The sequence below is a fragment of the Labeo rohita genome, chromosome 3 (assembly GCF_022985175.1).
Source record: "Labeo rohita strain BAU-BD-2019 chromosome 3, IGBB_LRoh.1.0, whole genome shotgun sequence".
Classification (NCBI taxonomy): domain Eukaryota; kingdom Metazoa; phylum Chordata; class Actinopteri; order Cypriniformes; family Cyprinidae; genus Labeo; species Labeo rohita.
The window spans coordinates 32,142,407-32,168,619 of record NC_066871.1 but is presented as its reverse complement, the minus strand read 5'-3'; the positions used below and the strand labels follow the sequence as shown (position 1 = coordinate 32,168,619).

The 26,213-nt window shown below is 34.3% G+C and overlaps 1 protein-coding gene across 1 annotated transcript in view; it reads right to left on the bottom strand.

Annotated features, from left to right (window-relative positions):
* Positions 1-901: 901 nt before the first annotated feature.
* tbl3 (transducin beta like 3) overlaps positions 902-26,213 on the bottom strand; it is a 28,487-nt gene continuing 3,175 nt past the window's right edge. The window contains exons 6-23 of the mRNA XM_051106705.1: positions 25,586-25,670; positions 25,309-25,479; positions 25,153-25,228; positions 24,924-25,020; positions 24,584-24,795; positions 22,066-22,207; positions 18,220-18,278; positions 17,989-18,095; positions 15,748-15,883; positions 14,736-14,966; positions 13,812-13,882; positions 13,478-13,634; positions 8,716-8,774; positions 7,535-7,638; positions 5,034-5,105; positions 4,787-4,945; positions 4,408-4,501; positions 902-1,490 (exon numbers count right to left, since the gene is read on the bottom strand). Of these exons, the coding sequence (XP_050962662.1) occupies positions 1,118-1,490; positions 4,408-4,501; positions 4,787-4,945; positions 5,034-5,105; positions 7,535-7,638; positions 8,716-8,774; positions 13,478-13,634; positions 13,812-13,882; positions 14,736-14,966; positions 15,748-15,883; positions 17,989-18,095; positions 18,220-18,278; positions 22,066-22,207; positions 24,584-24,795; positions 24,924-25,020; positions 25,153-25,228; positions 25,309-25,479; positions 25,586-25,670 (2,405 nt within the window). The 3' untranslated portion in view covers positions 902-1,117. The remainder of the gene's footprint in view (positions 1,491-4,407; positions 4,502-4,786; positions 4,946-5,033; positions 5,106-7,534; positions 7,639-8,715; positions 8,775-13,477; positions 13,635-13,811; positions 13,883-14,735; positions 14,967-15,747; positions 15,884-17,988; positions 18,096-18,219; positions 18,279-22,065; positions 22,208-24,583; positions 24,796-24,923; positions 25,021-25,152; positions 25,229-25,308; positions 25,480-25,585; positions 25,671-26,213) is intronic.

Here is a 26,213-nt window from a genome sequence, read left to right as displayed (position 1 = left end):
AGATAATGTACTCACCCCTTTGTTATCCATGATGTTCATGTCTTTCTTTCTTCAGCTGTAAAGAAATTATGTTTTTTGAGAAAAACATTTCAGCATTTTTCTTCATATAATGGACCGATATGGTGCCCTGATTTTGAACTTCCAAAATACAGTTTAAATGCGGCTTCAAACTATCCCAAATGTGATGGTAAACGATCCCAGCAGAGGAAGAAGAGTCTGTTCTAGCGAAACGATCATAAAAATAATACAATTTAAATACTTTTTAATCTCAAACACTTGTCTTGTCTTACTCTGCCTGAACTCTGTGTATTCTGGCTCAAGACAGTTAGGGTATGTCGAAAAACTCCAATCGTATTTTCTCCCTCAACTTCAAAAATCATTTCAAAACCATCCTACATTGCTGCAGAAGTACCGACCCAGTCTTTGCAAAGTGAACATGCAAAGAAGATCAAACACTGTTAACAAAAAAGAAAAACAGCAATATAGGACGAGGGAGAGCATGAGATGGGAGTTTTGAGACATACCCTAACTGTCACGAACCAGAAAAAAACAGATTGGGAAGAGCAAGACAAGACGAGCGTTTGGCATTAAAAAGTACAGAAATTGTATTCTTTTTATGAAAATAACCAATCATTACGCTAAGACCCTTCTTCCTCAGCTGGGATTGACTGGAGGTTCAACCTCGGGGCACCATATTAGTCCATTATATGGAGAAAAATCCTGAAATATTTTCCTCAAAAAACATTATTTCTTTATGACTGAAGAAAGAAAGACATGAACATCTTGGATGACAAGGGGGTACATTATCTGTAAATTGCTGTTCTGGAAGTGGACTTCTCCTTTAACTTATTTAAAGAATATTCCTCTAAGCCAAACACAATTTCCAACACGTAAAGGGGAATAAAATTTATTCTTCTCCTCCAATAGATATGAACATTATTTTGAGGAATAACAAAACAACTACATAAAAAATTGTGGTGACACAAACAGGAAAGCAATCAGTTTATGCCAAAGCGACACTGTGTATACAATATCCAGAAAGATCACAAGTAGTCCATTAATTCAACAAACAATATTGAATAAAAAAAGACTTATGATTGACAGCTACAGCGGCCAATCACCTTATATTTGCTGTTTTGGAGGGGTCAAAAACCGTAGATTCATTAGGAAGAGGCTTGGTTGTAATTTCCATGACATCCTCCTCATCTTCACTCTCTTCACTGAACACCTGACCTCCATCTACGACAGTATTCACACCGTTCTTTTTCTTGCCGTTAACATGAGCGCTTTTAGATTTGCTGACGCTTTCATCTTCATCAAGAAGCTCCTCTTTTTCTTCTGAACCCTCTGGATCTTCCTCTTCATCTTCTTGTTGCCGCTCACGTACTTGAATCTCTGTCATGTCCCCTGGTTGCTTGCTTATGAAGAAGATGGATTGAGGGCTGGTGTCCATCTCATCAACACTATCATCATCCTCATCCAAGTTCACACTAGAGAAAAACAGCAGATAAATAGGTGATGTAATGAAAAAACTTTAAAATAAATGACAGGAGAACCACACATACACTGCTGTTCGAAAGTTTGGGGTCGGTAAGATTTTTTTGTTTGTTTTTGCTAAGGGCTCTTATGCTCATAAAACTGCATTATTTGATCAAATAAATACAGTATAAACGGAAATAACGGTTTTCAATTTTGAATATTTAGGGGCCAAGCAACAAAGGTTATTATTCTACAGTTTCCATTTCTTCCGCTCGAGTCTAGGCAGGCCATAGAACCGCTCGCGGGAAAGTTATGAAATTTGGCACACAGATAGAGGACAGTCAAAGCTGTCACCACAGCAAATTTGGAGCCTCTAAGTCAATCCCTCTAGCGCCACCAACTGTTAATCGTTTGACAGCCATAGCTCATGCCGAGTCAAATGGACACCAAATTGTAAGGTTATGTTTTTCCGCTATTTTTAATAGTTTGAAAACCTACTTTTTCAAACTCATCCTAGATGATTTCTCAGATTTTCACCAAAATGGGCTCAGATCATCTTCAGACCATGCTGGCAAAAAGTTATGGGATTCAAGCTGGTAAGTCAAACTGTTCTCGAATAATGCTTTTGCTTATAACTTCTTAATGGCCAAAAATCACATCACATTTTCCCATGTCAGCTATTTTGGGCATCAGCCATTTTGGATTTTGTCATAACATTCTATATTTTATGAACACATTGGTGTTTTGTTTGTCATGCATCTTCGGCACCATGCTCTGACAGTACTCAAAAAGTTTGAGGGCAATACTACCTTGTGGCCAAAAATTATAATAGAATTAAAAAAAAAAAAAAAAATTTAATACCTTTTAAATTGGCCTATTTAAACTGAAACTGGTCTTAATATATTCTTTCAGTCATGCTGAGAACATATATACTAATTTTGCCATAGTCAGTCAAACTTCCTGTCTGCCATTTTGATTTATGTTGAAAACCTACTTTTTCATACTCCTCCTAGACTGTTGGTCCGATTTTCACCAAATTTGACTCGGATCATCTTTAGACCATGCTGGCAATAAGTTATGGATTTTGTGTTGATACACAAAACGCTTAACGCATCAAAGAATTTGCTGGAATCATGCCAAACTGCGTCTGGGGCTGTATCTCTGCGAAGATTTGACATACTGACACGAAATGTAGTGTGTGCCATTGACATCTCACACTCACCATGCCACATCAATTTGGAATTTGCCACCTATTGGTCAAATTAACAATGACATTTTCAAAAAGGTTACAACTTTTTCCATCATATCAGCCAATTGCTAAGAACATAGATACCAATTTTGCCATAGTCAGCCAAACTTCCTGTCTGCCATTTTAATTTATGTTGAAAACCTATATTTTTGAACTCCTCCTAGACTATTGGTCCGATTTTTTTCATCAAAATCAAGTCAGATCATCTTCAGACTGTGCTGACAAAAAGTTATGGATTTCGTGCTGACGGACCAAACCGTTTTTGTATAGCACAGCAACAAATTTGGGGCACGACGCCAGATTATGTTTGAGGCTGTATCTCTGCAAAGCTCTAAACTTTGTCTGTGCCATTGTCACCTCACAAAGAGCACACCACATTGTTTCAGTAATGGTGTCACCTACTGGTCAAAAGTGATTTTAAAAATAGCTATATTTTAAAAAGTAATTTATTTCTGTGATGCAAAGCTGAATTGCTGCAAGAAACAATTCATATTATCAATGTTGTATTTTCAATTTTTAATGTGTTTATGGAGTTATATATTGAAACAGAAAATGTTTGTAACATTATAAATGTCTTTACAGTCAGTTTTGAGCAATTTATTGCAACTTTCCTATTAGTATTCATTTATTTAAAAAATAAAATAAAATAAAATAAAATATTAAGTTAAAGTATTAACTTTTGAACAGTAGTGTAAGTATAAAAGTTTATGAACATCCACCATATTTGTCCTGTCATAAAACTAATATTTTCACAATACCTGGGGCATGTTTACATCTCAAGGGTTGATTTTTACTGGTTTAATGGTGCGTGTCCACTGACAATGAGTAACGCCAGATGTCTGTTCTGACGTCTGTTCTGACCTTTCAAAAATATGCATACTGTACAAGAGTTTCTGCTGATTTAGTGCATAAATCATATTGTTTTGTATTATATTATAATCACATATTAGTGCGTTTCATTCAGATTTCAAATGCATGTTGTCTGCTTTGGTCACTAATCTACTTTGGTGTTAACCTCAAAGCATATTTTAACTTTGGGCATTCTTCATTTTCTGAATGTTTACAGCATCAACAATTAAAGAAACTGAAATGTTTGCACGCAGCTTCACACAGCTTTACTACTTGACACACTTCAAAGTGAGCAAGCCAATGATGATATTAGCAAGTGAAAATTTGGCAAGATGTTTAGCAAGTAAAAACTCAAGATGTTTATTTAGTAAATTTTTAATAGGTGAAAGAAATGTTTAACATTTGTTAAAAGGAAATCTGGGTGCACTGTATTTATTTAACCCACTTCCTGAAAATAAGTGGTGACTCATATATTTCTACAGAACTGAAGACGGGTCACTCAGGAAATAAACAACTTTATAAATAATTTATTTTTGTATGTGACACATTTTACTGTAGCAGGCATCTATTTGAGTAAAAGCTTTATATATTTGCTATCTAGCAAGAACAAGTAGTGCTTGCCCAAGCATATCTGACTTTGTAAGATGTTTGCCAGGCTGTTGCACCATTCATTTTTAATCGCACAAACATAAAGGAACTGTTTTGCACCAAAGATTACGGTTGTTCAGATCATTAATCATGAGCAACTGTAACACTGATGCTTTCCTTTAGCAAACACCATTATTTTAATGAATATACAACCAGGAAGTTTTAGGAACCTTGTTTTTTACCTGTCTTTACCACCTGTAATACGCATTTTCTGCCACATGTAATCCAGAAACATTGAGGACTGCAGAAGACGGCCAATCCGCTGCATGTGTCTCTCTGCAAATGAGAAATAATCATATTTATATTGCTATTTTCAATGCGATTGCTAGAAACTCTAAACATTTGTTTTTGTGGGTTTCATGGGTTTATTTATTTGTTTTATTTGGATCCCCATTAGCTATGCCCAAGAGCACTGCTGGTCTTTCTGGAGTCCACACATAACTTAAAAATACATGCATTATTACATAGTGAAAAATATGAAAACACTTAAAATCCATGCATAATTACATACACAAAAACATGACACGGGTGAATGGATTTGATATGAAAACGATAACCCACCTGTGTACGGTATGAGGCCCTCGAGATGAGTACGAGCGCCTTGATACTGCAGGATTTCCTCCGGGCTCAGGTGTGTGAGCAGGACCTGCAGGACGGCCTGGGCGTCCAGACAGCTGCGTGAGTTAGTGTTCCACACCACAGAGTATCGCAGCACCGACTCTGAACAAGACACACAGTCACACAATCAGGCAATGCAAATAAAATGAACCTGGAGACCCAATGCAGTTTATCATCACAAGACTTGTACCTTTCTGATCCTGACGGAGTTTTAGGAGAGTCTTTTCTAGCTCCTGTGGCCCATTCTCCTGCTGGCGAATTTCTGTTGAAGATTAAAGAAAAGAAACATCATGATTAATTGATTTTTTTAATTTGTTTTTGTAATATAAAATATATGTTTTAATGTTAAATAATTTATACCACATTTATAATATATACACGAGTCATTCTATAATTTTGGGTGAAATTAACACCAGGTAAAAATAGGGTAAATACAATGTTTTTCCTCAATAAAAGAAGTATTGGTTTCAGTTGTAAACAAGGAAGTTATGTTCACTTTCAACAACGCATTGTAAGACGCAGCCAACAAAGGCACTGAGCAGTGCAGTCATGGGAAATCACCCTTAACAGATGAAAGGATAGTACGACAAAGATATCGCTTTCCTCATCGGACATTCAAACTAATGTTTTACTGTGAATATGAATGTCTTAATGTTATAAATAATTTATACATCATTTGTAATATATACAAGTCATTCTATAATTTAGGGTGCGATTAACACCAGGTAAAAATAGGGTAAAATCAATATATTTTATTCAGTAAAACAAGTATTGGTTTTACTTTATATATTTTCTGTCAGTGTAATTTGTCTGCTAGTCGCCAACCTTAACCATTAAAGCCATTTTGGACAAACTGTATGAGTTAACATAACATAGTTGATAATGTCACCATTTTGACTCATAATTTCAATGGCAGGCCTTGTTTGGCTAACCAAATGTTATTTACTTTGTTAACCTCAAATGCTAACATTTATTTGAATTAAATTCATAAAAATTTTGCAAGCCAGAACAATTTGCCTAAAATAGATGACAGGTCATTAATATAATCCATGAAAACAGACCACTGAGATCAAACACAGAAAAAAACGAAAAAAAACCCCCAAAACAAACAAACAAACAAAAAAAAAAAAAAAACACATCACATGGTGCTTGTCACATTTTAGTTTTCCGGGAGGTTTTTTCTTTAGTAATATAGGTAATAGAATTTTTGGGGACATGAGTACAAATAAGTATTTTCTAATTTGAAAGTAATTCATAGTTAAACTCAGTCTATTTTCTAAGGCATTTAGAGTGTAGAAATAAAATTTACATAACTAATCGTTACTTTAACATTATTTCTGAACTTAAGACTTATCAGCTCATAAAGCAGGCATTTAAAAAAAATGTAATTTAAGGGACATAAAGGCAAACATATAAATCATTCATAATATATAATTTATATTACAATTATTTTGTGTTCAACTGTGGTCAAACGTTTACATACTCTTCGCAGAATTTCACTGTCCTGAATAACATTTTACAAAACGTACTTACATATAGTCCACAAGACAACATATCTGAATTTATGATGATGGTGATTTTAGTTAAATTATCCCCCCATTAGATGGTGACAAGCCTGTTTTCATGAATGAGTCAGTAGTAAAGACTTTTATATTGAAAGAGACTAAAACAGGGTTGTAAACAAGATAGTTATTTGTAACTATTTTTTTACCTTTAGCAACAGCTTGTTGGCCAACAAATGCACTGAACAGTGCCTTCAGCAAAAATCACCCTTAACAGATGAAAGGATAATACGACAAAGATATCGCTTTCCTCAGCAGACATTCAAACTAATGTTTTATTGTGAATATGAAATTGAGCTGAAGAATGAATGTTGTATCAGATGCAGGTAATCGCACTCACTTAGTCCATCTCTCTTTCATAATATTCTACACAATACAATGAGCTTTTAATACAGTAATACATGAACCTTTAAAGAGGCAATTCAATGTGCCTTCGTTATTAGCTCTAAAGTGACTTTTTCAAATTAGTAACGGAGGCTTGGGCTCAGCTGTTAAACTGTCAAACTGAGATTTGAATCCGTGGCAAAGGGAAGTATTTCTGCACAGAAGAGGGTTTTTAAAGACACTGTTGTTGTTTTATATGTATTTACACACTTGTGCCGTCAAACTGTTGTATAAACGCAATATCACCATGAGAAATGGGTGTATATCGGCACGTTGTGATCATTTACAGCCGAATATATATATATATATATATATATATACACATACATACATACACAAGATGCTTATATTTGGACAACATATGAATGTATTAAAAGGAAATAACAGGATTTGTTTTATTTAAACAGGTCCATTCATTAGGATTTCATCACCTCATGACAAACAATACTAAAATATAGCTTAGACATTGTTGAGGGTTTGACTAGTTGTTGCTGGAATTTCTGATTAAGTGCAATAGAATACATCTGTCATACAGTGTTTACACATGTTAAAACATAATTTTAATACAAGACAATGAGAAAATATTCACCAAACATCATCTTACACAATCATAAGCCTGAGGGTGAATAAACATCATGGAGTAAAAAAAAATCTAACAATCAATGTGCCCATTCAAAACAAATGCGGTTGGAAAGTCAAGTAGGTGTGTTGACACATTAATGGAGAGAAATGAAAGAAAAAGTACCTCGGATAACTCGTAATGCAGTGTGCGGCTGATCCAGAGAGATAGCGATTCCCAGAGCCTTCAGGTATTTCTTCTCATGAAGTAAATTTGACAGTTCCTGCTGCCTGTGAAGACGCCACAAAATATATTAAAACTCAAACTACATGTTCGAGACTATAACCAAATTTACTATGATCAAAATGTAATCTGCAAAAGAACATCACATCACATGATACTGGTCACGCGGTTTTATGATAAGCCATTTTTATTTATTTTTTTTCCTTTTCGTTTTGTTAGAATTTTAGTGGTCAAAATGAAATACTTTTGTATGAAAGAGAAAATTAAAGGTAAACTCAGTATATTTTTCTAAGGTAATTACAGTGGCGAAATAAATTCAATATAGACCATCATGACTTTAACATTTTATCCATTGCTTTTTCATCATCCAACAGTTCCTGCTGCCTGTAAAGAGGCAACAAAATATATAAACACTCAAACTACATGTTGGAGAAACTTTTTTTCTTGGAATGACAGACAATAGTAAGGCAATCATTTCAAAAACTATATTAAAAGGACTATGTTAAAAGGATAGTTCAAAAATCAAAAGTCAGTCATCATTTTCTCACCTTCATATCGTTTAAAACATAAGACTTTAGACTTTCAAAACACATACATTTTTAATAAAATATGAGAAATTTCTGTCCTTGGATCTAAGGTTCATTACACCAAAATTTTGAAGCTTCAAAAACTTCATTAAGCTGTAATACATCAATAAATAAAAATCAATATCAAATTTGATCACTGAAAAGCTCTGTTTTTCACATAAAGTGATCCGTCTGATAAGACTTCATGTGGATTTCTTTTACTTCTTTATAAACTTTTTAAAGTGTGAATGTTTTGGTGGACATTTAATAGACAGAAATGTGTCAGGTTTTATCAAACAAATCTTAATTTGTGTTTGGAAGATGAATGAAAGTCTAATGGGGTTGGAGCAACATGACAGCTTCATTTTTGGATGAATTATCCCTTTTATATTAAAAAAAACTAATACTTAATATAACCATATAAAGTCCAAAATTCAATCAGTGATAATGTGCATGTGTGGATTCAAAAACCAATGTTTTGTCTTGTCAGCCTTCAATCACGTCTATACGGCTGACTGCATTTGTCTGTGACATATTGCAATGCGGGCAGTGACTTACTTAAGGACTTGTTCTTCTTGTTTGGCCTGCTCTTCTGCCAACTCCACTTCAGTTACGTCCTAACCAGAAGAGAAAGACACTGAGAAATACAAACAAACAAATGCACTCATGCTGGACAACATGCATAGACAATAGAAACAAAAACAGCAATCATAACCAGTGAATAGAATTTTTTTTTGCTGGAATGAAAATTATTATTTGTATACCATGACACTATAGATCAGCATGCAGTTTCACACAGCATTAGGAGTAGCCTAAAAAAAGATTGTTGGTAGCACTTTACTCGAAGGGGTGTGCATAAGACTGACATGACACCTTCATAATCGTGACATGACACGTTATGAAATGAAAGAGGTTTTATGCATGTTTACGACAACTGTCATTAAGTGTCATTCGCTCAGTTATGTCATTTTTAATGCAAAGATGACCTTGTTTGAGATGCCTTTGTCATGACATCTCAACATAAACCGAAACATCATAACCTGTCTTTATCATGACAACTTGACATTACCAAGACAATGTTGTACTGTATGACAGCAATATATGTTATATACTATATGTATATGACAGCTTTTGTTCAGAAAAATATGAAAGTGAACCAATCTTTTGTTGTAAGGAAATAAAATGATGAAAATGGAAAAACGTTAAGAAATAAAAATGAATTTGCACCTGTTGCAACAATTATTTGTATCAGGCCAGGTAAGAAGGATCAGCCTATTAACTGTTCAAGAGGAATGGATTCCAGTGATAATAATAATAATAATAATAATAATAATAATAATAATACACAACAACCATGGGTGAATCGCTCTGCAAATGCAATAAAATACTATTTTATCCATTTAATTATTATTGGATGATTGATTTTATTTCTCTAACACCTGTTCATCTTTTTTACGACATTTGAAATGGTCTATTATCTGACCTTCTGTTGGAAACTGAAAAAAAAAAAAACATTATGAAATGAAAAATATTCATGATGCTGTTATAAAATAATTTGACAGAGTATTAACACATAACTGAGCGAATGACACTTAATGACAGTTGTCATAAACATGCATAAAACCTCCTTCATATTCATGACATGTGTCATGTCATGATTACAAAGGTGTCATGTCAGTCTTATGCACACGCCTTCAAGTAAAGAGTTACCAGATTGTTAATTAATAGGTGTGCACATACTTTTGGTCACGTAATCTATGTCATTTAAGAATTATGTCTTAAGCGTTCATCCAGTTGTGAAATGCCATTCATATGTTCTATATGTAACTATAAAAGAAGAACCATTACGTCACACAGACTGGTGTTGTAAGCACTAGCACTTATTAGACAACTTTTCAACATGTGTCAATGTCATTAGGACTAGGATCAATGCCTAAAGACAGCATTAAATCACATATGCATATGGATTCAGTAGGGCTGCCCAGTAATAATCGACTAACTTTTAGTCAATGAGAAGAGGCTTGGTTGACCAAAGAGTGTTACCCCTGCCATTATATTAGGGGGTGCCTAAAGTTAATGTTATTTAATTTTACACAACAAAAGTCATTTAAGGTTACCTTTCCTATAGAACAGGTCTATACCTTGTTCTTTTATTAAACAAACTAAACGGTCTTATGTTATCTGTCTTATTTACACAACGGCATGTCATTTCAGTCTCTACATAGATGCGCGTCTACAATTTCTCCTCCGTGAAAAGGCGGACGGGATTGCGAAGTCCATTCATAAAAACGGAATTTACTCTGTAGAGCGGAATGCCACGGAATTCGTCAATTTTTGGATGAATAAAGCAAAATTGGGTCTGTCACTTAATTCGAATTGCGATATGGAACAATGTCTGTGAATATTAAAACGCAAAAATACCGTTTAGATATGAATACTGCATGTTTCGCTTGGCTCTGCATGTATGAATGAAGTGGTTTTGCTTACTACAAAAATAGTGAAGCACATGTGAGGCTCGCAGGAATTTTCGGCCTCTGAGTCTCATTATACATGAACACATGAACTTCATCTCCAGAGCTGCTGTGAGAGTCATTTCATGTGAATTTTACCATTTCATTTGAGAAAACTAGAAACTTCACATCAACCTGTCAAAATAAAAGTACGGTTTAATGTGCAAAAGAAACTATTTACTCTTGTATTACTTTTGTACAGTATAATGTACGTCTTTATGTATTTCTATTTCTGGCCAATTTAAATAAAACAATTAAATGTTAAAAAATAAATATTACAACCATATTAACCACTTAACTGTAGAAAAAAAAAAAACCCCCAGAATATTCACACAAACATATTCACAAACATATTCCTCCATGTATTAATTTTAACAGTAAACCTCTGTTTGCCAAAAATGAAAGGGTTTTATTTTCATTTGATTAAAAATAAATAAATTTTAATGCCTTCATTTGATTATGAGAAAAATTAAAACAATTGGTGAAAAAAAAATTCGTTTTATACAGAGAGTAAAGTAGTGAAAAAACTACAGTTGGGTACCGGCACCCCTACCCCCACCCCCGACAGCTGTGAACCTAGGGGAAAGACTGCCAAAATTGTATTAGTCGCTTAGTCACAGAAAAAACATCCACAGGAAGTGGCGAAGTCACACAGTCCGTGATAGACAGATCATTAATGGTCATTCATCGACCTCAAATATGGCTTTTCATCTACAAGATGCAAGTAGTAGCAACTTTACGTGGCTAGGTTCATCTAATGTGAACCTAGAAAAATGTGAGCTATTCAAGTGTCTGAGCGGAGTGTGGAAGCTGAACAGTAGCGTGCTTACTGCATGATAGATGGAGGTGCCGGTGCGCTCACTTGCACTTAAAACACTCCGTCATTTTTGATCATACAGATAAAAGTAATACATCTTTTTAAATCTGTAAAGACTCTACGTTTATTTGTGTGCACTCACAATAACAAAATGTTGTGCTTTTGTAAAATAACGAACGCAAACAGGATGCGTTTTCTGCAGTCTCGGTCTCTATGAACTTGAGCACGAAACTAATAGTTGACTAACTTTTAGTCGACGAGGCTTGGTTGACCAAAATTTTATTAGTCGCAGAAAAAAAAAAAATACACAAGAAGTCACGCAGTCTGTGATGGACAGATCATTTCTGGTAATTCACTGACCTCAAATATGGCTTTTCATCTAGAAGATGAAAGTAGTAGCAACTTTACATGGCCGCTCAATCTAATGTTAACCTAGAAAATGTGCGCTAATCAAGTGTCTGCGCGAGTGTGGAAGCTGGTGCGCTCACTTGCACTTAAAATACTCATACAGATAAAAGCAATACATCTTTCAAATCTGTAAGGATTCTATTTTTTTGTGATCTCACAATAACAACAAAATGTTGTGTTTTTGTAAAATAACGAAAGCAAACAGGATGCGTTTTCTGCCATCTCTTTGTCTGTGAACTTGAGCACAAAACTTCAAAAACCTTACAGACATGACAAATATATCTACAGAGAGTGAAATGTCTACTTTTAAATAAACCAATTCAAATAGAAAACAGATATTCTCAAATTATGTAATCTGTATGAAACATTCATACAGATGCATCACTAGTGTGGAAATGACGAGTACTGGCGACTTCCTCTCTTAAGCCGAAAACAAAGAAAGCACTAGTTTAACAATAAATTATTAAAATGTTAATGCAGCCTCTTTACTTCTTTTGTGTGTGCTTGAGTGCTTATTAAGCTATGTAGGCAATTAAAGGCTCATTATTATGATTTAGGTGGCTTATTAATAAACATGCAACTAATAGTTGACTAATGCTTAAAATGAACAACTACTAGTTGGCCAGGAAAACCTTTAGTCGAGGGCAGCCCTAGTATTCAGCGTGGAAATATCACTGCATTAGTCTCATACAGAAATGCACTGGCAGAAAAACATCCGTTATGAACCTGCTGACCTAGTTGGCCACAAAAAAAATTGTGGAAGTTAGTCAGATAACATCCTGTTTCTAGGAAAATCATAAACATAGCCTACATTTTTGCTTTATTATGATCTACTGCCCACACTTTATTAAAAGAAAAAATTCATCATCTTTCTCTGAAATCACTTTTTCTGCTGATGTGGCCAATAATATCAATTTCAATGTCCAATAAAAAAAGTTCTCCTGAATGATTTTTTTTTTTAGAAATCTTGCTCAGCATTTTGCTTCACTAAGAAATACATTACTATTCAACAGGTTTGAAAAAGGCATTATTTGAATGAAGTAAAATAATATTGAGCAATAGTACTACAATTTCAAATATTTTATTTTTATTTGAAAATATTTTAAAGCTGAATTTTCAGCATCATTACTCCAGTCTTCAGTGTCACATGATCCTTCAGAAATATGCTGATTTGCTGCTCAAAAGTATTACTTCTCATCATCAATGTTGAAAACTGTTGTCCTGCTTTATATTTTTTTTTTAACTTTGACCTTTTTTCCTCAGAATTCTCTGAATAATAGATAGATTAAAAGTATGGACTGTGTACTTAACATAAGAGGATAAACGCTTGAACAGCAGTACATAAGAATCCAGGAATAAGGAAGTCAAATGTATTTATTATAAATAACAGTGCCACAGCGTAAAACAATGGCCTTTTTCTCTTGCTAACGGAAACATTAATGATTGCCTCTTTCACATGTGCAAACATGTAGCACAAAACACAGTTTGCATTGTTCCATTTCACATTCCAGTGTTTCGTGCTCAGGTGATTGCTGCACATGTCTGAGCTGAGACTGACTGCACAGGATATGTCAGGTGGACTGACCTTCCAGAAGGTGATCAGGGAATCGGCTGATCCCGTCACTATCAGGTCGTCTTTGCGGCTGCCATGCAGAGCCCACACTTTGTCCTGGTGAGCATCAAATGTTTTCACGCACTCGTTCGTTTTTATGGTCCACAATTTCACAAGTCCATCAGAACCACTAAAGAGTGACAGAGAAAGATTTAGGTCATTAGGAAAAGACTTTGAACTGCTGAAAAAGCAATAAGCATCATAAATATCTGCAAACATTCCCATTAAAATGAAAGTAAAAGCTTACATAGCTGAACGCAGTCCGTGTGAACCGCAGTCAGAAAATGTAAGGCAACAGATAACCTACCTAGACACTAGTTGAGTGCCTCGACTGACAAATATGATCTTTAGCACAGAGGCATCATGTCCTTCGAATGTCTGCAGAGACAAAAACACAGAAATCATTTGATTCAAGTATTGTAATGGGTTGAAAATAATGCAAATGTTAACTTTTAGCAATTAAAATTCAGTATGGTTTCTCACAGTGAAGTCAAAACAAAATCAAAATCAAGACCCTTTTTACTTTCCTAACACATATTCCTGGTCTCCAACGATTCATCATTGCGTGTTATGCTTTTCCAAATAATGCCACGAAGAATTGTTACTCTCCAAACCATTGGCAACATTATGGTATCTAACACCCTGGACCACAACACCTGTCACAAGGGTCAATTCTTTTCAAATTGAGATGTATACATCATCTGAAAGCTGAATAAGCAAGCTTTCCATTCATGTATGGTTTGTTAGAATAGGACAATCTTTGAGAACATTGAAAATCACCTTTAAAGTTGTCCAAATGAGTTCTTACTAATCAAAAATTGAGTTTTGATATATTTACAGTAGGAACTTTACAAAATATCTTCATGGAACATGATCTTTACTTAATATCCTAGTGATTTTCTGCAAAAAACTAAATTCACTGTATTCTAAACTTAACTGACAATCAGTTGTTGAAGCTATTAAGGTGTGCTGACCCAAAAATCTTTTAAAAACCTGGGCCAAGTTTAAACCAGTAACCAGGCATCACAGCATGTCTGACTTTGACATGTATGTATTGCCATAATATTGTAATTAAAATGAAAATTATTATTGCTGGTCTTCAATGATAATGTCAAGTTACTTTAATGTATTTGCACCAAAAAATGATAAGGATTTACGCTGAGGTCGTCCAAAGCCACACTTTGCCAGGGGTGTTTCCAAACTTTTGGAGGGCAGTGTACGTGTAACTCACCTTGAGGCAGCTGAAGTCTTGAATGCTCCAGATTTTGATGCAGCCATCCGCTGAGGCCGTGGCCAGGACCTGGTCCACAGGAGAGAACTGAACACACCAAATACCTCGACTGTGACCTCTGAAGACGCCCAACAGACTCATATCAGCCAGAGACCAGAGTTTAGCAGTGCGATCCTGAGAGCCAGAGACCAGCAGCTTGTCATTGGGAGAGATGGTCACGCTGTTCACATCCTTCAGGAATATAAGAGAAAAACATAGGACAACAAGAAAGGGAATGATGATATATGAAATGACAAAAGGGTGAATAACAGCAGTGGCAATACATTTGTGACCCTGGACCACAAAAAAAATATGTAGCAATAGCCAACATACATTGTATGTGATATTAAGTAAAGATCATGTAAGATATTTTGTAAATTTACTACCTTGATTAGTAAAATGCATGGCTAAGAACTCGGACAACTTTAAAGGTGATTTTCTCACTATTTTGATTTTTTTGCACCCTCAGATTGCAGATTTTCAAATAGTTGTATCTTGGCCAAATATTGTCCTATCCTAACAAACCATACATCAATGAAAAGCTTATTTATTCAGCTGGTATAAATCTTAATTTCAAAAAAGTTTTGTGGTCCAGGGTCACATTTTTGAAACTGAAGACTGGAGTGATGATGCTGAAAATTCAGCTTTGCATCACTTTTAAAAATATTCAAATAGAAAAAAAGTTATTCTAAATAGTAATAACATTTCACTACATTACTGCGTTTACTGTTTTCACAACACCAAATAAAGACAAATGTTATTTTGGACATGGAAAAAGTTCATTTGCCTCAACACCCTGTTTTGACGTAATGGACACAAGAAACGTCAAAGACAACATGGAAGACTGAAGCAACAGCACATGCTCAAGTACATAGTTTCTGCTGTCAAAGCTATTTTTGCAACTAGATTATCCACATTTCATCACTGAAAGCATTTCCTGTCTGAGAGAGAACGTGACAAGGCTACGACCCACCTTGTCGTGAGCTTTCTCTGTGAGTCGTGCCGTCAACGAGAGCGGTTCACATCCCACATCAGGAAGAAGGTCAGGCAGGTCCCACACTTTAATAGTACAGTCCTGACTGCCCGACACCAGGAAGGCTTTCTTTAACCTGTGTACACAACGGGTCATTATGATCAACTATAAAACTAAAAACATTAAGAAAACGACAATACTAAGGTGTCAGTTGCTAACATCAGTTAATGTATTAACTAACGTGAATGAACAATGAACAAAAGACTTTTTTTAAACTGTTTATTCATCTTTGTTTATGTTAGCTAATAAAAATACAGTCATTCATTGTTTGTTCATGTTAGTTCACAGTGCATTAACTATTGTTAACAAACATAACTTGTGATTTTAATAAAGCATTAGTAAATGCTAAAATTAAGATTAATAAATGCTGTAGAAGCACTGTTCATTCTTAGCTTGTGTTAACTAATGTAGTTAGCTAATGAACCTTATTGTAAAGTGTTAACAAAAGCGAATTTTGTTACTTGAAATACTTATATAAAATACTACCAGTCAAAAGTTTTTAAACACTAAGATTTTTAATGTTTTTTTAAAGAACGATTTCTGAAGGATCATGTGACTGGTGTAACGATGCTGAAAATTCAGCTTTGAAATCACAGGAATAAATTACATTTTAAAATATATTCAAATAGAAAACAGTTATTTTAAAAGGTAAAAATATTTCAAAATTGTAATGTTTTTACTGTACTTCGGATCATAAATAAATGCAGGCTTGGTGAGCAGAAGAGGCTTCTTTATGCTTCTGTTAATTACCATGTTTCCCATTTATATTGGTGGTATTATTATTGTATTATGTAATATATTGTATTTTGTAATATATTTAAATGTTAATATGTATGTAAATAAATCAGTTCAAAAACATCTAACTAATAAAAAAAAAAAATATATATATATATATATATATATATATATATATATATATATATATATATAGATAGATAGATATTTGTTTATTTAAGCTAGCTGCCAGTGCAACATTTTTTTTTAATGTTCTACAAAACTGAAAATGAAATAAAAAAATAAAAATAAAGATGTGCAGACATTCACAAAAAAAAATAAAAAAATAAAAACTACTACTACTACTACTAATAATAGACAAACACTTTAAATTTAAATTAAAATGTAAAATATAAAAATAAAAATAAAAATAATTCAAAATATTCAAAAAACCTACAGCATCTCAATGCAAAAATAACACTGGCACAGGAACAGGGAAACACAATAGTTTACATATTATAAAGTGACAAATGTGTTAAGAAGTTTTACAAACCAGTAAACAATTATAAACTGTACAGTTCTGATTGTTTAATCTGATTAGACAGGACACGTTCAAAGGTGTTGTAAAACTGCCAGTAAATGCTGCAAAGCTTGGCAGCCGAAAAAGTTCAAGAACTATATTAGAATAGTTTATTATGATCAGGAATGTTGCAATTATTAATCTAGATATGACAGGCTGTGTTATCAGCTTAGTAGAAAGTGTGTCAATCATTCAGGAAACAGACTTTTCACAGGTGCTGAGGTCTTAACTTCTATTGCTTATCTAACTGGTATTTAACTGGGCAGTCGTGGCCTAATGGTTAGAGAGTCGGGCTTGTAACCCAGTGGGGATTGTGAATCCCCAGCACTCTTTCCACCTTCAATACCACGACTGAGGTGCCCTTGAGCAAGGCACCGAACCACAAATTGCTTCCTGGGCGCTGGAGCAATGGCTGCCCACTGTTCCAGGTGTGTGTGTGTGTGTTTATTTACTTTTCACTGTTGTGTGTGTGCACTTGTAATGGGTTAAAGAAGAAGTCCACTTTCAGAACAACAATTTACAAATAATTTACTCACCCCCTTGTCATCCACAATGTTCTATAGCATTATAGAATAAAAAAATATTTACTTTTTTTATGCAAATAACCAATCGTTTTTGCTAGACAAGACCCTTCTTCCTTGGCTGGGATCATTTACAACCGCATCTGGGATCATTTGAAGCCGCATTTAAACTGCATTTTGGAAGTTCAAAATCGGGGCACCATATCAGTCCATCAAATGGAGAAAAATCCTGAAATGTTTTCCTCAAAAAACATATTTTCTTTACGACTGAAGAAAGTAAGACATGAACATCGTGGATGACAAGGGGGTGAGTAAATTATTTGTAAATTGTTGTTCTGGAAGTGGACTTTCTAAGGGAGATCAGACCTGGAGCAGGCGACAGTGCCGACGGCATTGGAGTGTCCGCTGCCCTGGGCCACGCAGTGCACACGGCCGCTCTCCGGATCCATTTTCCACAGCCGCAAGGAATTGTCCTGTGCAGAAGGTTACATAAATGCCATCATTCCAAGTGTGGGGGCGAAGCTGTATATTCAGAATCTGATTTTGAAAAGCATGCTAAGCCACCACCGGTTCAGCATGAAAAAGTGAAAGAATTACCTTTGCACAGCTTGCAAACATGGAGCCTTTCCGAAAGACATCAACAGATAAGATGGTATCTGCAAACAGATTATCAGAGATGATAGTCAGACGATTTGAAGATAACTGCATGCTGACAATGTCAACAATGTAGACTGATTAGTGAAGCAGAAAGAATGCAGTCAGTCCGACATTCCCTTTTTAAAGCTATACAGTTGTTGACAGCAAACTAAAAGCTATTAAAACAAGTTTCCATCAGGGAATGTTACGATAACTACAGTTAACTACAGCCTCTAACTTTACAACTTGCCCTTTATATATATATATATATATATATATATATATATATATATATATATACACACGTGTTTTTACCAAGAAAGTCTTTACCAAGAAAGTGGCTAGATGAAAACCACTATTTTCTGTTTCAAAATTTCACATAGCATCTTTAGGTTATAATAACAAATCCAGATTTTGATTTTCAAAGATTTATTATAAAAACTGATTTTTTTTCCTCCCAAAATGCACTATATCCATCAGGTCTCTATGCTTACTTTTCTTTTTAGGAGCATAGTCAAATTTTTAGAAGCACCTAATCAATAATCAAAAAAATCTGATAATAAAAAATTAGCCTTCTTATTACGAGGAGATATTTGACTCCTTAAAAGTGATTTACAGGGGACTTATGTTTTTACTTTTGTAATGGCATTTTTCTAACTTTATTAAAAGTATGTAATCTTTTATGTCAAAATTAAAAAAACATACATATATTTTATAAGCTTTTTAAAATTTCTAATTAAAACAACAGGATAAGAACAAGTAAAATTCAAATAAGTTACCAATCAAATTAAATCAGTATTAACAAAATTAATTTGTACTACAGAGGTGACACAGAAGAACACAAAAGTGGCTTGTAGGTGTATTTTCGTGTGTTTAATGAGGCTCAGAGGTGGCATGCGTGCAGTCAAATTCATAAATTCATGTTGGGATTCATGTTTTAAACATTACATTTTGACTACAGAAATATTAAATGATTTAAATAACTAAGAAGATACTTTAAAAATGAAACTAAAACTGCTAGTAGGTGGTGGCAAGTCACTGATTTAATTACTGAATCATTCATTTATTTGATTCGTTTGAACAGCTGATTCATTCAGGAGTAAAGCACGTGACTGGCTTTATGAATGGGAAATTGAATCATTGACTCACTAGATTAATTTAAAACGCACGTTCATTCATAAATAAAACTGCTGTGTTTGAATGGAGATGCGCAGCGGCGAAGTTGTGACTTTGTTTTTGACGACGAAATAGAGCAAAATCAGGCAATAATGTTATGGTCACTTAATATTAACTTCTTATTTATTTAACTGTATTAAATCAATATCTCATTTACAAACTCCCTTAAAAATCATTAAAAGCTGTCACTCATCTCAGTTCATCGTGATCGCAAGTTCTATTATAATCATCAAAGCTCTCTACACTGCACAGTCAACCTCATATTTAAACTCTATCTACACTTCGTGATACATTACTCAATGTTGCAAAAACACATAGAAACCTTTGAAGCTCCCCTCAGCGCAAACACAAATATGCTGATCGGTCAGTCGCCCCGTTAGTCCGCCCACCCCTGAGAATCATACAACCCCACCCAGGTGGCATGTTCTGGCGCCGGGGCTGGGTAGACGCTCTATTATTTAGAAGGCGGGCACATCTACGTGCTTGGAGCGGACAAATGGCCATCTACCTATACACATCTACGGGTACAACAATGAGCATTGTGTTATTGTTTACACAGTCGTCATGGATATGTGGAGAATGCGGGCAGCCACGCCATCGTTTTCAAAAGTCTCCGTTTTGGTCCTTTTACACTGAAATGACACATATTCATAATCTTTCGAATCTTATAAGGACCCGTGGGAAACCCTGTCTTATCTGTTGTGTTGTCTTTCTCTGGTGCATGCATGCGGTCTCGCTTGAAAGCTTTGATGTTCACATAACCTTCATTTATAGATATGAACACAATAATATTCACTGTGGGAAACAACACAAACAATTGCGTTAATGGCACACAAACACTCGCCTGTCAAAGCATCCGACACGCCTCAACCTGCCCACACAAAAATCTATACTAACCGTATTTGTTTCAGTGTTATTTTATGTTATATTGTTTTAATCAATGAGATATGAGATATTAAATATATATGAAGAAAAAACAGAACTTTTAACAATTTTCAAAAATCATGTTTTTTCATTGTGCATTCCAATTAATCTTAACTGTAAAAATAACCTACAAAAAATACAGCTAACACAATAAAACACAAATCATGCTAACAAAAAACAAAAAACAAAACATGATTTTTGAAAATTAACAAAAATTAGCCTTCCATACAAGGTTATATTTGACTTCTTAAAGTGATTTATAGGGGCATTTTCTTTTTTCTAATTTTCATTCATCTATGTCAAATTTAAAAAAGCATGTTTATAAGTTTTATAAATTTCTAATTAAAACAATGCAATGAAAAGTAGAATAAGACAAATATGTTACTAACATGAAATTAGTATTAATGAAAAATCTGTACTTTAGAGGTGGCACTGAGAAACGTAAAAGTGGCTTGTAGGTACATTTTTAGACGTTTAACGAGGCTCAGGGGTGGCATGAGTGCAATTAAATTCATAAATTCATGTTGAGATTAATGTTTTAAATATAACATTTTGAATATAGAAATATTAAATGATTTAACTGAAATTATAAGTTAAACGTTTTTAGTTCTATTTATTTTAGTATAGCACATAAAACTAAACAAAAACGAGCTGAAATTAAATAAGCCATATCTTGCGAAAGTGTTTTTTGCACAGGAATGTTTTCACAATGATCAAGTGATAAAGGTGCTCTGTTGACACTGCACAAACCATAAAATATTACTTCACTTCCAAAATAAAAATTTCCAGATAATTTCCCCTGTGTCATCCAAGATGTTCATGTCTTTCTTTTCTTCACTCAAAAAGAAATTAAGGTTTTTAAAGAAAGCATTCCAGGATTTTTCTTCATATAGTGGATCTCAACGGTGGCCAATAGGTTGAAGGTCCAAATTGCAGTTTCAGTGCAGCTTGAAAGGGCTCTACATTATCCCAGCCCAGGAATAAAGGTCTTAACTGGTGAAACAATCGATCATTTTCTAAAAAAAATAATTACATTTTTATGTTTTTTAACCACATTACATAATCATGCATGCTTGACATAAGTGGAATTACTGACCCAGTGTTTACAAAGCAAATGTGCAAAGAAAGTCAAACAGCCTTTATGCGTCAGACAATTTTGAAGTTGGAGGAGGAAATGAGATTGAGTTTTTCGCCGTACCCTACATTTTTAAACTGAAGTACACATATTACATAATGTGTGAAGATGCACATGAGCTAGTGCAAGATGAGCATTTGAGGTTAAAAAGTAAATAAATATTTATTTATTTTAGAAAATGATTTGTCATTTTGCTCGACAAGACTCTTATTCCTCTAGGATCATGTCAAGCCCTTTGAAGCTGCATTGAAACTGCAATGAAACTGCAATTTGGACCTTCAACCCATTAATCCCCATTTAAGTTCACTATATGAAAAAAAATCCTGGAAAGTTTTCTTCAAAACCCTTCATTTCTTTGCGACTGAAGAAAGACGTGAACATCTTGGATGGCATGGGAGTGACTAAATTATCAGGAAATTTTTATTCTGGAAGTGAACTAATCCAATTTTCACTGTTTAATCCCAGCAGGCCTAGTTGTGAGGTCATGTGACAGCAATACCAAGGGCTGAAGCTGTGGTGTGTAGTGAGCGTAACATATCTACGGTGCTGCTGCCCTCTAGAGGTTCACTCACCTGTGTGTCCATACAGAATCTGACAGCTGCTAGTGGCCAACTCAAACACCTTCAGCTGAGAACTGTTAGTGGCCACAACTATGTGTGTGTCATCCTTCCCCAGGAACTTCACATCCAGGATATCATCATTGTAGCCGACAAACTTTATAAGAGGAGAAAAACAAGGCAAATTACCATTTCATATTTCAAATAGGACAGTTCACCCAAACATCCTGCCATCATTTAGTCACCCTTAAGTTGTTCCAAACCTGTATGAGTTCCTTTCTTCTGTTGAGCACAAAAGAGGATATTCTAAACAACGTTGGTAACCAAACAGTTGACGGTAGCCATTGACTTTCATAGTATAAAACACAAAATACTGTGGAAGTCATTTACTACTGTCAACTGCTCTGGTTATCAACATTCTTCAGAATATCTTCTTTTGTGTGCTTCGGTACAGTTTGAGGGTGAGTAATTTGATGACTTAATTTTCATTTTTGGGTGAACTCGCCCTTCAAGTTCAGTATAATGGGTAGCTGACAAATAGCCAGTAAAATGCTTTTTTTTTTTTTGTAAAAGACCATTTTTGAAGAAGAAATGCATACATTTATGTAATGTGAAATCTGATCTTTGAGAAAATATAAAGGGTCCCTAACTTCGACAATTCTTTCACTGTGTGTGTTTTTTTTTTTTTAAACAGTTTTACTGAACTGTACCATAAAATTTGTCCTATGGTGTGACACAGCAAAAAAATAAATAAATAAATAAAACAAATAAATAAATAAATAAAAAATCGTAATAATACATAAATAGCACGAGAGAGATTTATCTTCATTGTTAGACACTTATTTTCATATAGTGTTATTTATTTAATATGAAATTATTATTAACATCATTTTTCCCCATGACGTGTTGGACAATTTCAAAGCAAACTTTGACAAAAAGACAAACTTTGCTGTCATTCATTCAAATATGCTGAAACTTAAAATACTTTAAGATGAGATATTTCTTTCTCCCCTACTGCAATACTCAACTGTTTTTTTTTTAAGATATTTTGAGATCAAAACAAATCTGTGGTTATTTTATGTGTCACACCATAGGACATTACGTCACACCATAGGACATTATGTCACACTAAAGGACAGAAATTGTAGTTATTAAAGTATTTCTTTTTAATTTTGAACATGTCAAATGAGAAAGAAACTTTGATCTGATTTTGATACAAACAATATCAAAATGTTTTTTTTTTTTTTTTTTTAAACAAAACATAAAATTTTCATCAACAAAATTGTCTCATAGTCAATCAGTATGTTACTGAAAATTTTCTAGCCCCCTTGCCGCATGTGCGGCACAACTAAATATGACTGATATTTATAAGACAGCTAAATATTATTGATATATGATTAAAAGCATATTTATTTAGATGTGAACGTGATTTTTTTTTTCATCATTTTGCATCATTTTGATTCTATTTACTTTCTGCATTGTTCTCTTAGGATGTCTTCCACTAATTTCTCTCCCTCAGTTCTTTCCATTTCAAAAACAAAGTATCACATTTTATACTTATTTTCATGACACTTTATAACAGTACAAGTTTTCTGCAAAAACATCAGAAAATAGTTTAATTAATGCAATTATTGCAAATTATTGAAAATTATCAAAAAAGAATAAAAAGGAGTTAAATATTATTTAATTATTTAAAATGCTTTTTAAAGAGACCTTGTCCTCTGGTGTGACATTTCTTTGTCCTATGGTATGACAGTACAGGCGTCAGACCGGAGGACATTTTCTGTCACACCTCAGGACGTTTCAGCCTTTTGTGTCAATTAATAACCTTGCTATTCCAAGCTAACCTGTCATTAGCAGTTTGCAAGACACATTTGCATAATTTTACATGATTATGTACAGTTTTTAATTTAAAAAAATATATAATTTAATTTTTCACACCAAAGGACAACAAAACGTAACACTTTTGTAGTGGTTCCAAAAAAGTTCAATATTTGAACAATTCTGAGACAAAAATTGAAATGTGCACGTCATGGACTTGACAAGGGGCTTCAGTAACACGTCCTTCAACTAATTAAGAGTTTTCTTTAAAATCAGGATATGGTGTCACACCAGAGGACATGGTTTTCAGAGTCAAAATGTATCAATTTCCTAGCCCACTTTCAGAAATATATAGATTAAAAAATGATTGCCATTTACTAAAATAGACATTTGTGCAATTACGCCGGAGGTATTTATCAACATTTTTAATTTATAAAACTTGTAATTTATTGAACCATGCTTGAGACAGTCACACCATAGGACGATTTTGACATTTGGCTCAAAATAAAAAAAAAAGTCAAATAACGCTGCACCTTTTATAACCACAGTTCCATGTAGGAAGAAATGTTTAATGACTAACAGCATTTTAAATAACGACAATATTAATTATATGCATTTTTAACTTGTGGGACGGTGAAAATGCCATGCCACGTCAACAACCCATATATCTACAGTAGATGGATTCTGATGGAAGGTGGATTGTAAGGCTCACCTGCTGCTGTACAGTGAGATCAGGCATCTGATACACAAGGATGTTGTGCTCTGCAGTGACGGTGACCAGTCTGTTAGACTGTGGCATGGGCAGTAGGTGCATCAGACTGCGCGGGTCCAAATCGCCATCTTCTGTGTTGAGATCTGGAGCATCAGGCAGCGTCTGAGTGAACACACAGCGCGCTAATTTGGAGTCCCACACTCGAAGCACACCTGTGGAAAACAGCAGAACAACCACTTACACACAAACAACCCAGGGCCATATAGAGGGTATTCAACATATGTAACGTATAGAGGCACCATACAGCATTAATAAATGACTGATTTGAACTAGTGTTTACCTTTACTGCCAGCTGTGACGAAGTGTAAACCGTCACCCTTCACACCCATCTCAGAGTAATCGCTCTTCCCAGGGAGAACAACAACACCTTCCACAGCCTGAAAATTGACAAATAAGAGAAGTTCATGTAAAATAACAATGCTGGATTTACCAGAGTAATCTGCTTGCTTTTAAGGCATGATGCACTGATAAAAGTTGAGGTGTGATAGAGATAAATGTGACTGTCTGACCTCATAGATAGGGACAGTCCTCTTCACCGCATTTTCCTTCAGGTCCCAAACCGAACAGATTTTGTCTCGGCCAGAACTGAAAATGAAAAATTGCATCTCTGTTCAAATTTGACCATTATAAGCAAAAAATCTGTACAAGATTTCTTTTTTTCTTACCTGATTAGAGTTTGGCCGTCAGGAGAGAAGGCCAGCGATGTGATGGCACTATAGTGGCTCTCCAAAATACAAATACACTTGCTGGTTCGCAGGTCCCAGATACGGATGCCACAGTCCACGGAGGAAGAGAAGAGCTGCAGTCGGCTGATGTCTGGATGAAACTCAACCAAACTAGAAGAGATGTGTTGGAGCTCTTACAGATGGTATAACAACCAGCTGTGCCAGTATTACAAACGAGAGACGATCTCAAAGCAGGTTAAGTTTCTTCAGTACTTACTGTACAACGCCAGACGATCCTTTCAGATTGTGTGTGCAGTATTGCTTCACAACATCCCACAGCTTGATGGTGCTATCACAACCACCTATGAACACAAAAACAAATGATCATGAAAAAGAAGTGTTAGTTCTGAATGTTGACTTTGTGTACTTCAAAATGAATACACTTTAAAAATTGTAATAATATATCTCAAAATATATTTTAAATCTTAATAGTACTTTTTACTTGCAAGTACTTGGGAATAATATAATATTAATTAAATAAAAAAAAATAAAATAAAACATAATAATAATATTAATAATAATAGGTTTTTTGAGCAGCAAATCAGAATATTGGAATGATTTCTGAAGGATCATGTGACTGGAGTAATGATGCTAAAAATTCAGCTTTGAAATCACAGGAATAAATTACATTTTAAAATATATTCAGATAGAAAACAGTTATTTTAAATAGTAAAAATATTTCAGGATTTTTGCTGTACTTTGGATCAAATAAATGCAGGCTTGGTGAGCAGAAGATCTTTAAAAAACATTAAAAATCTTACTGTCCAAAAACTTTTGACTGGTAGTGTAAACAAGGAAGGCGATTTCTAATTAATTATGCTCTTAATTGTATATATTTCCAGAAC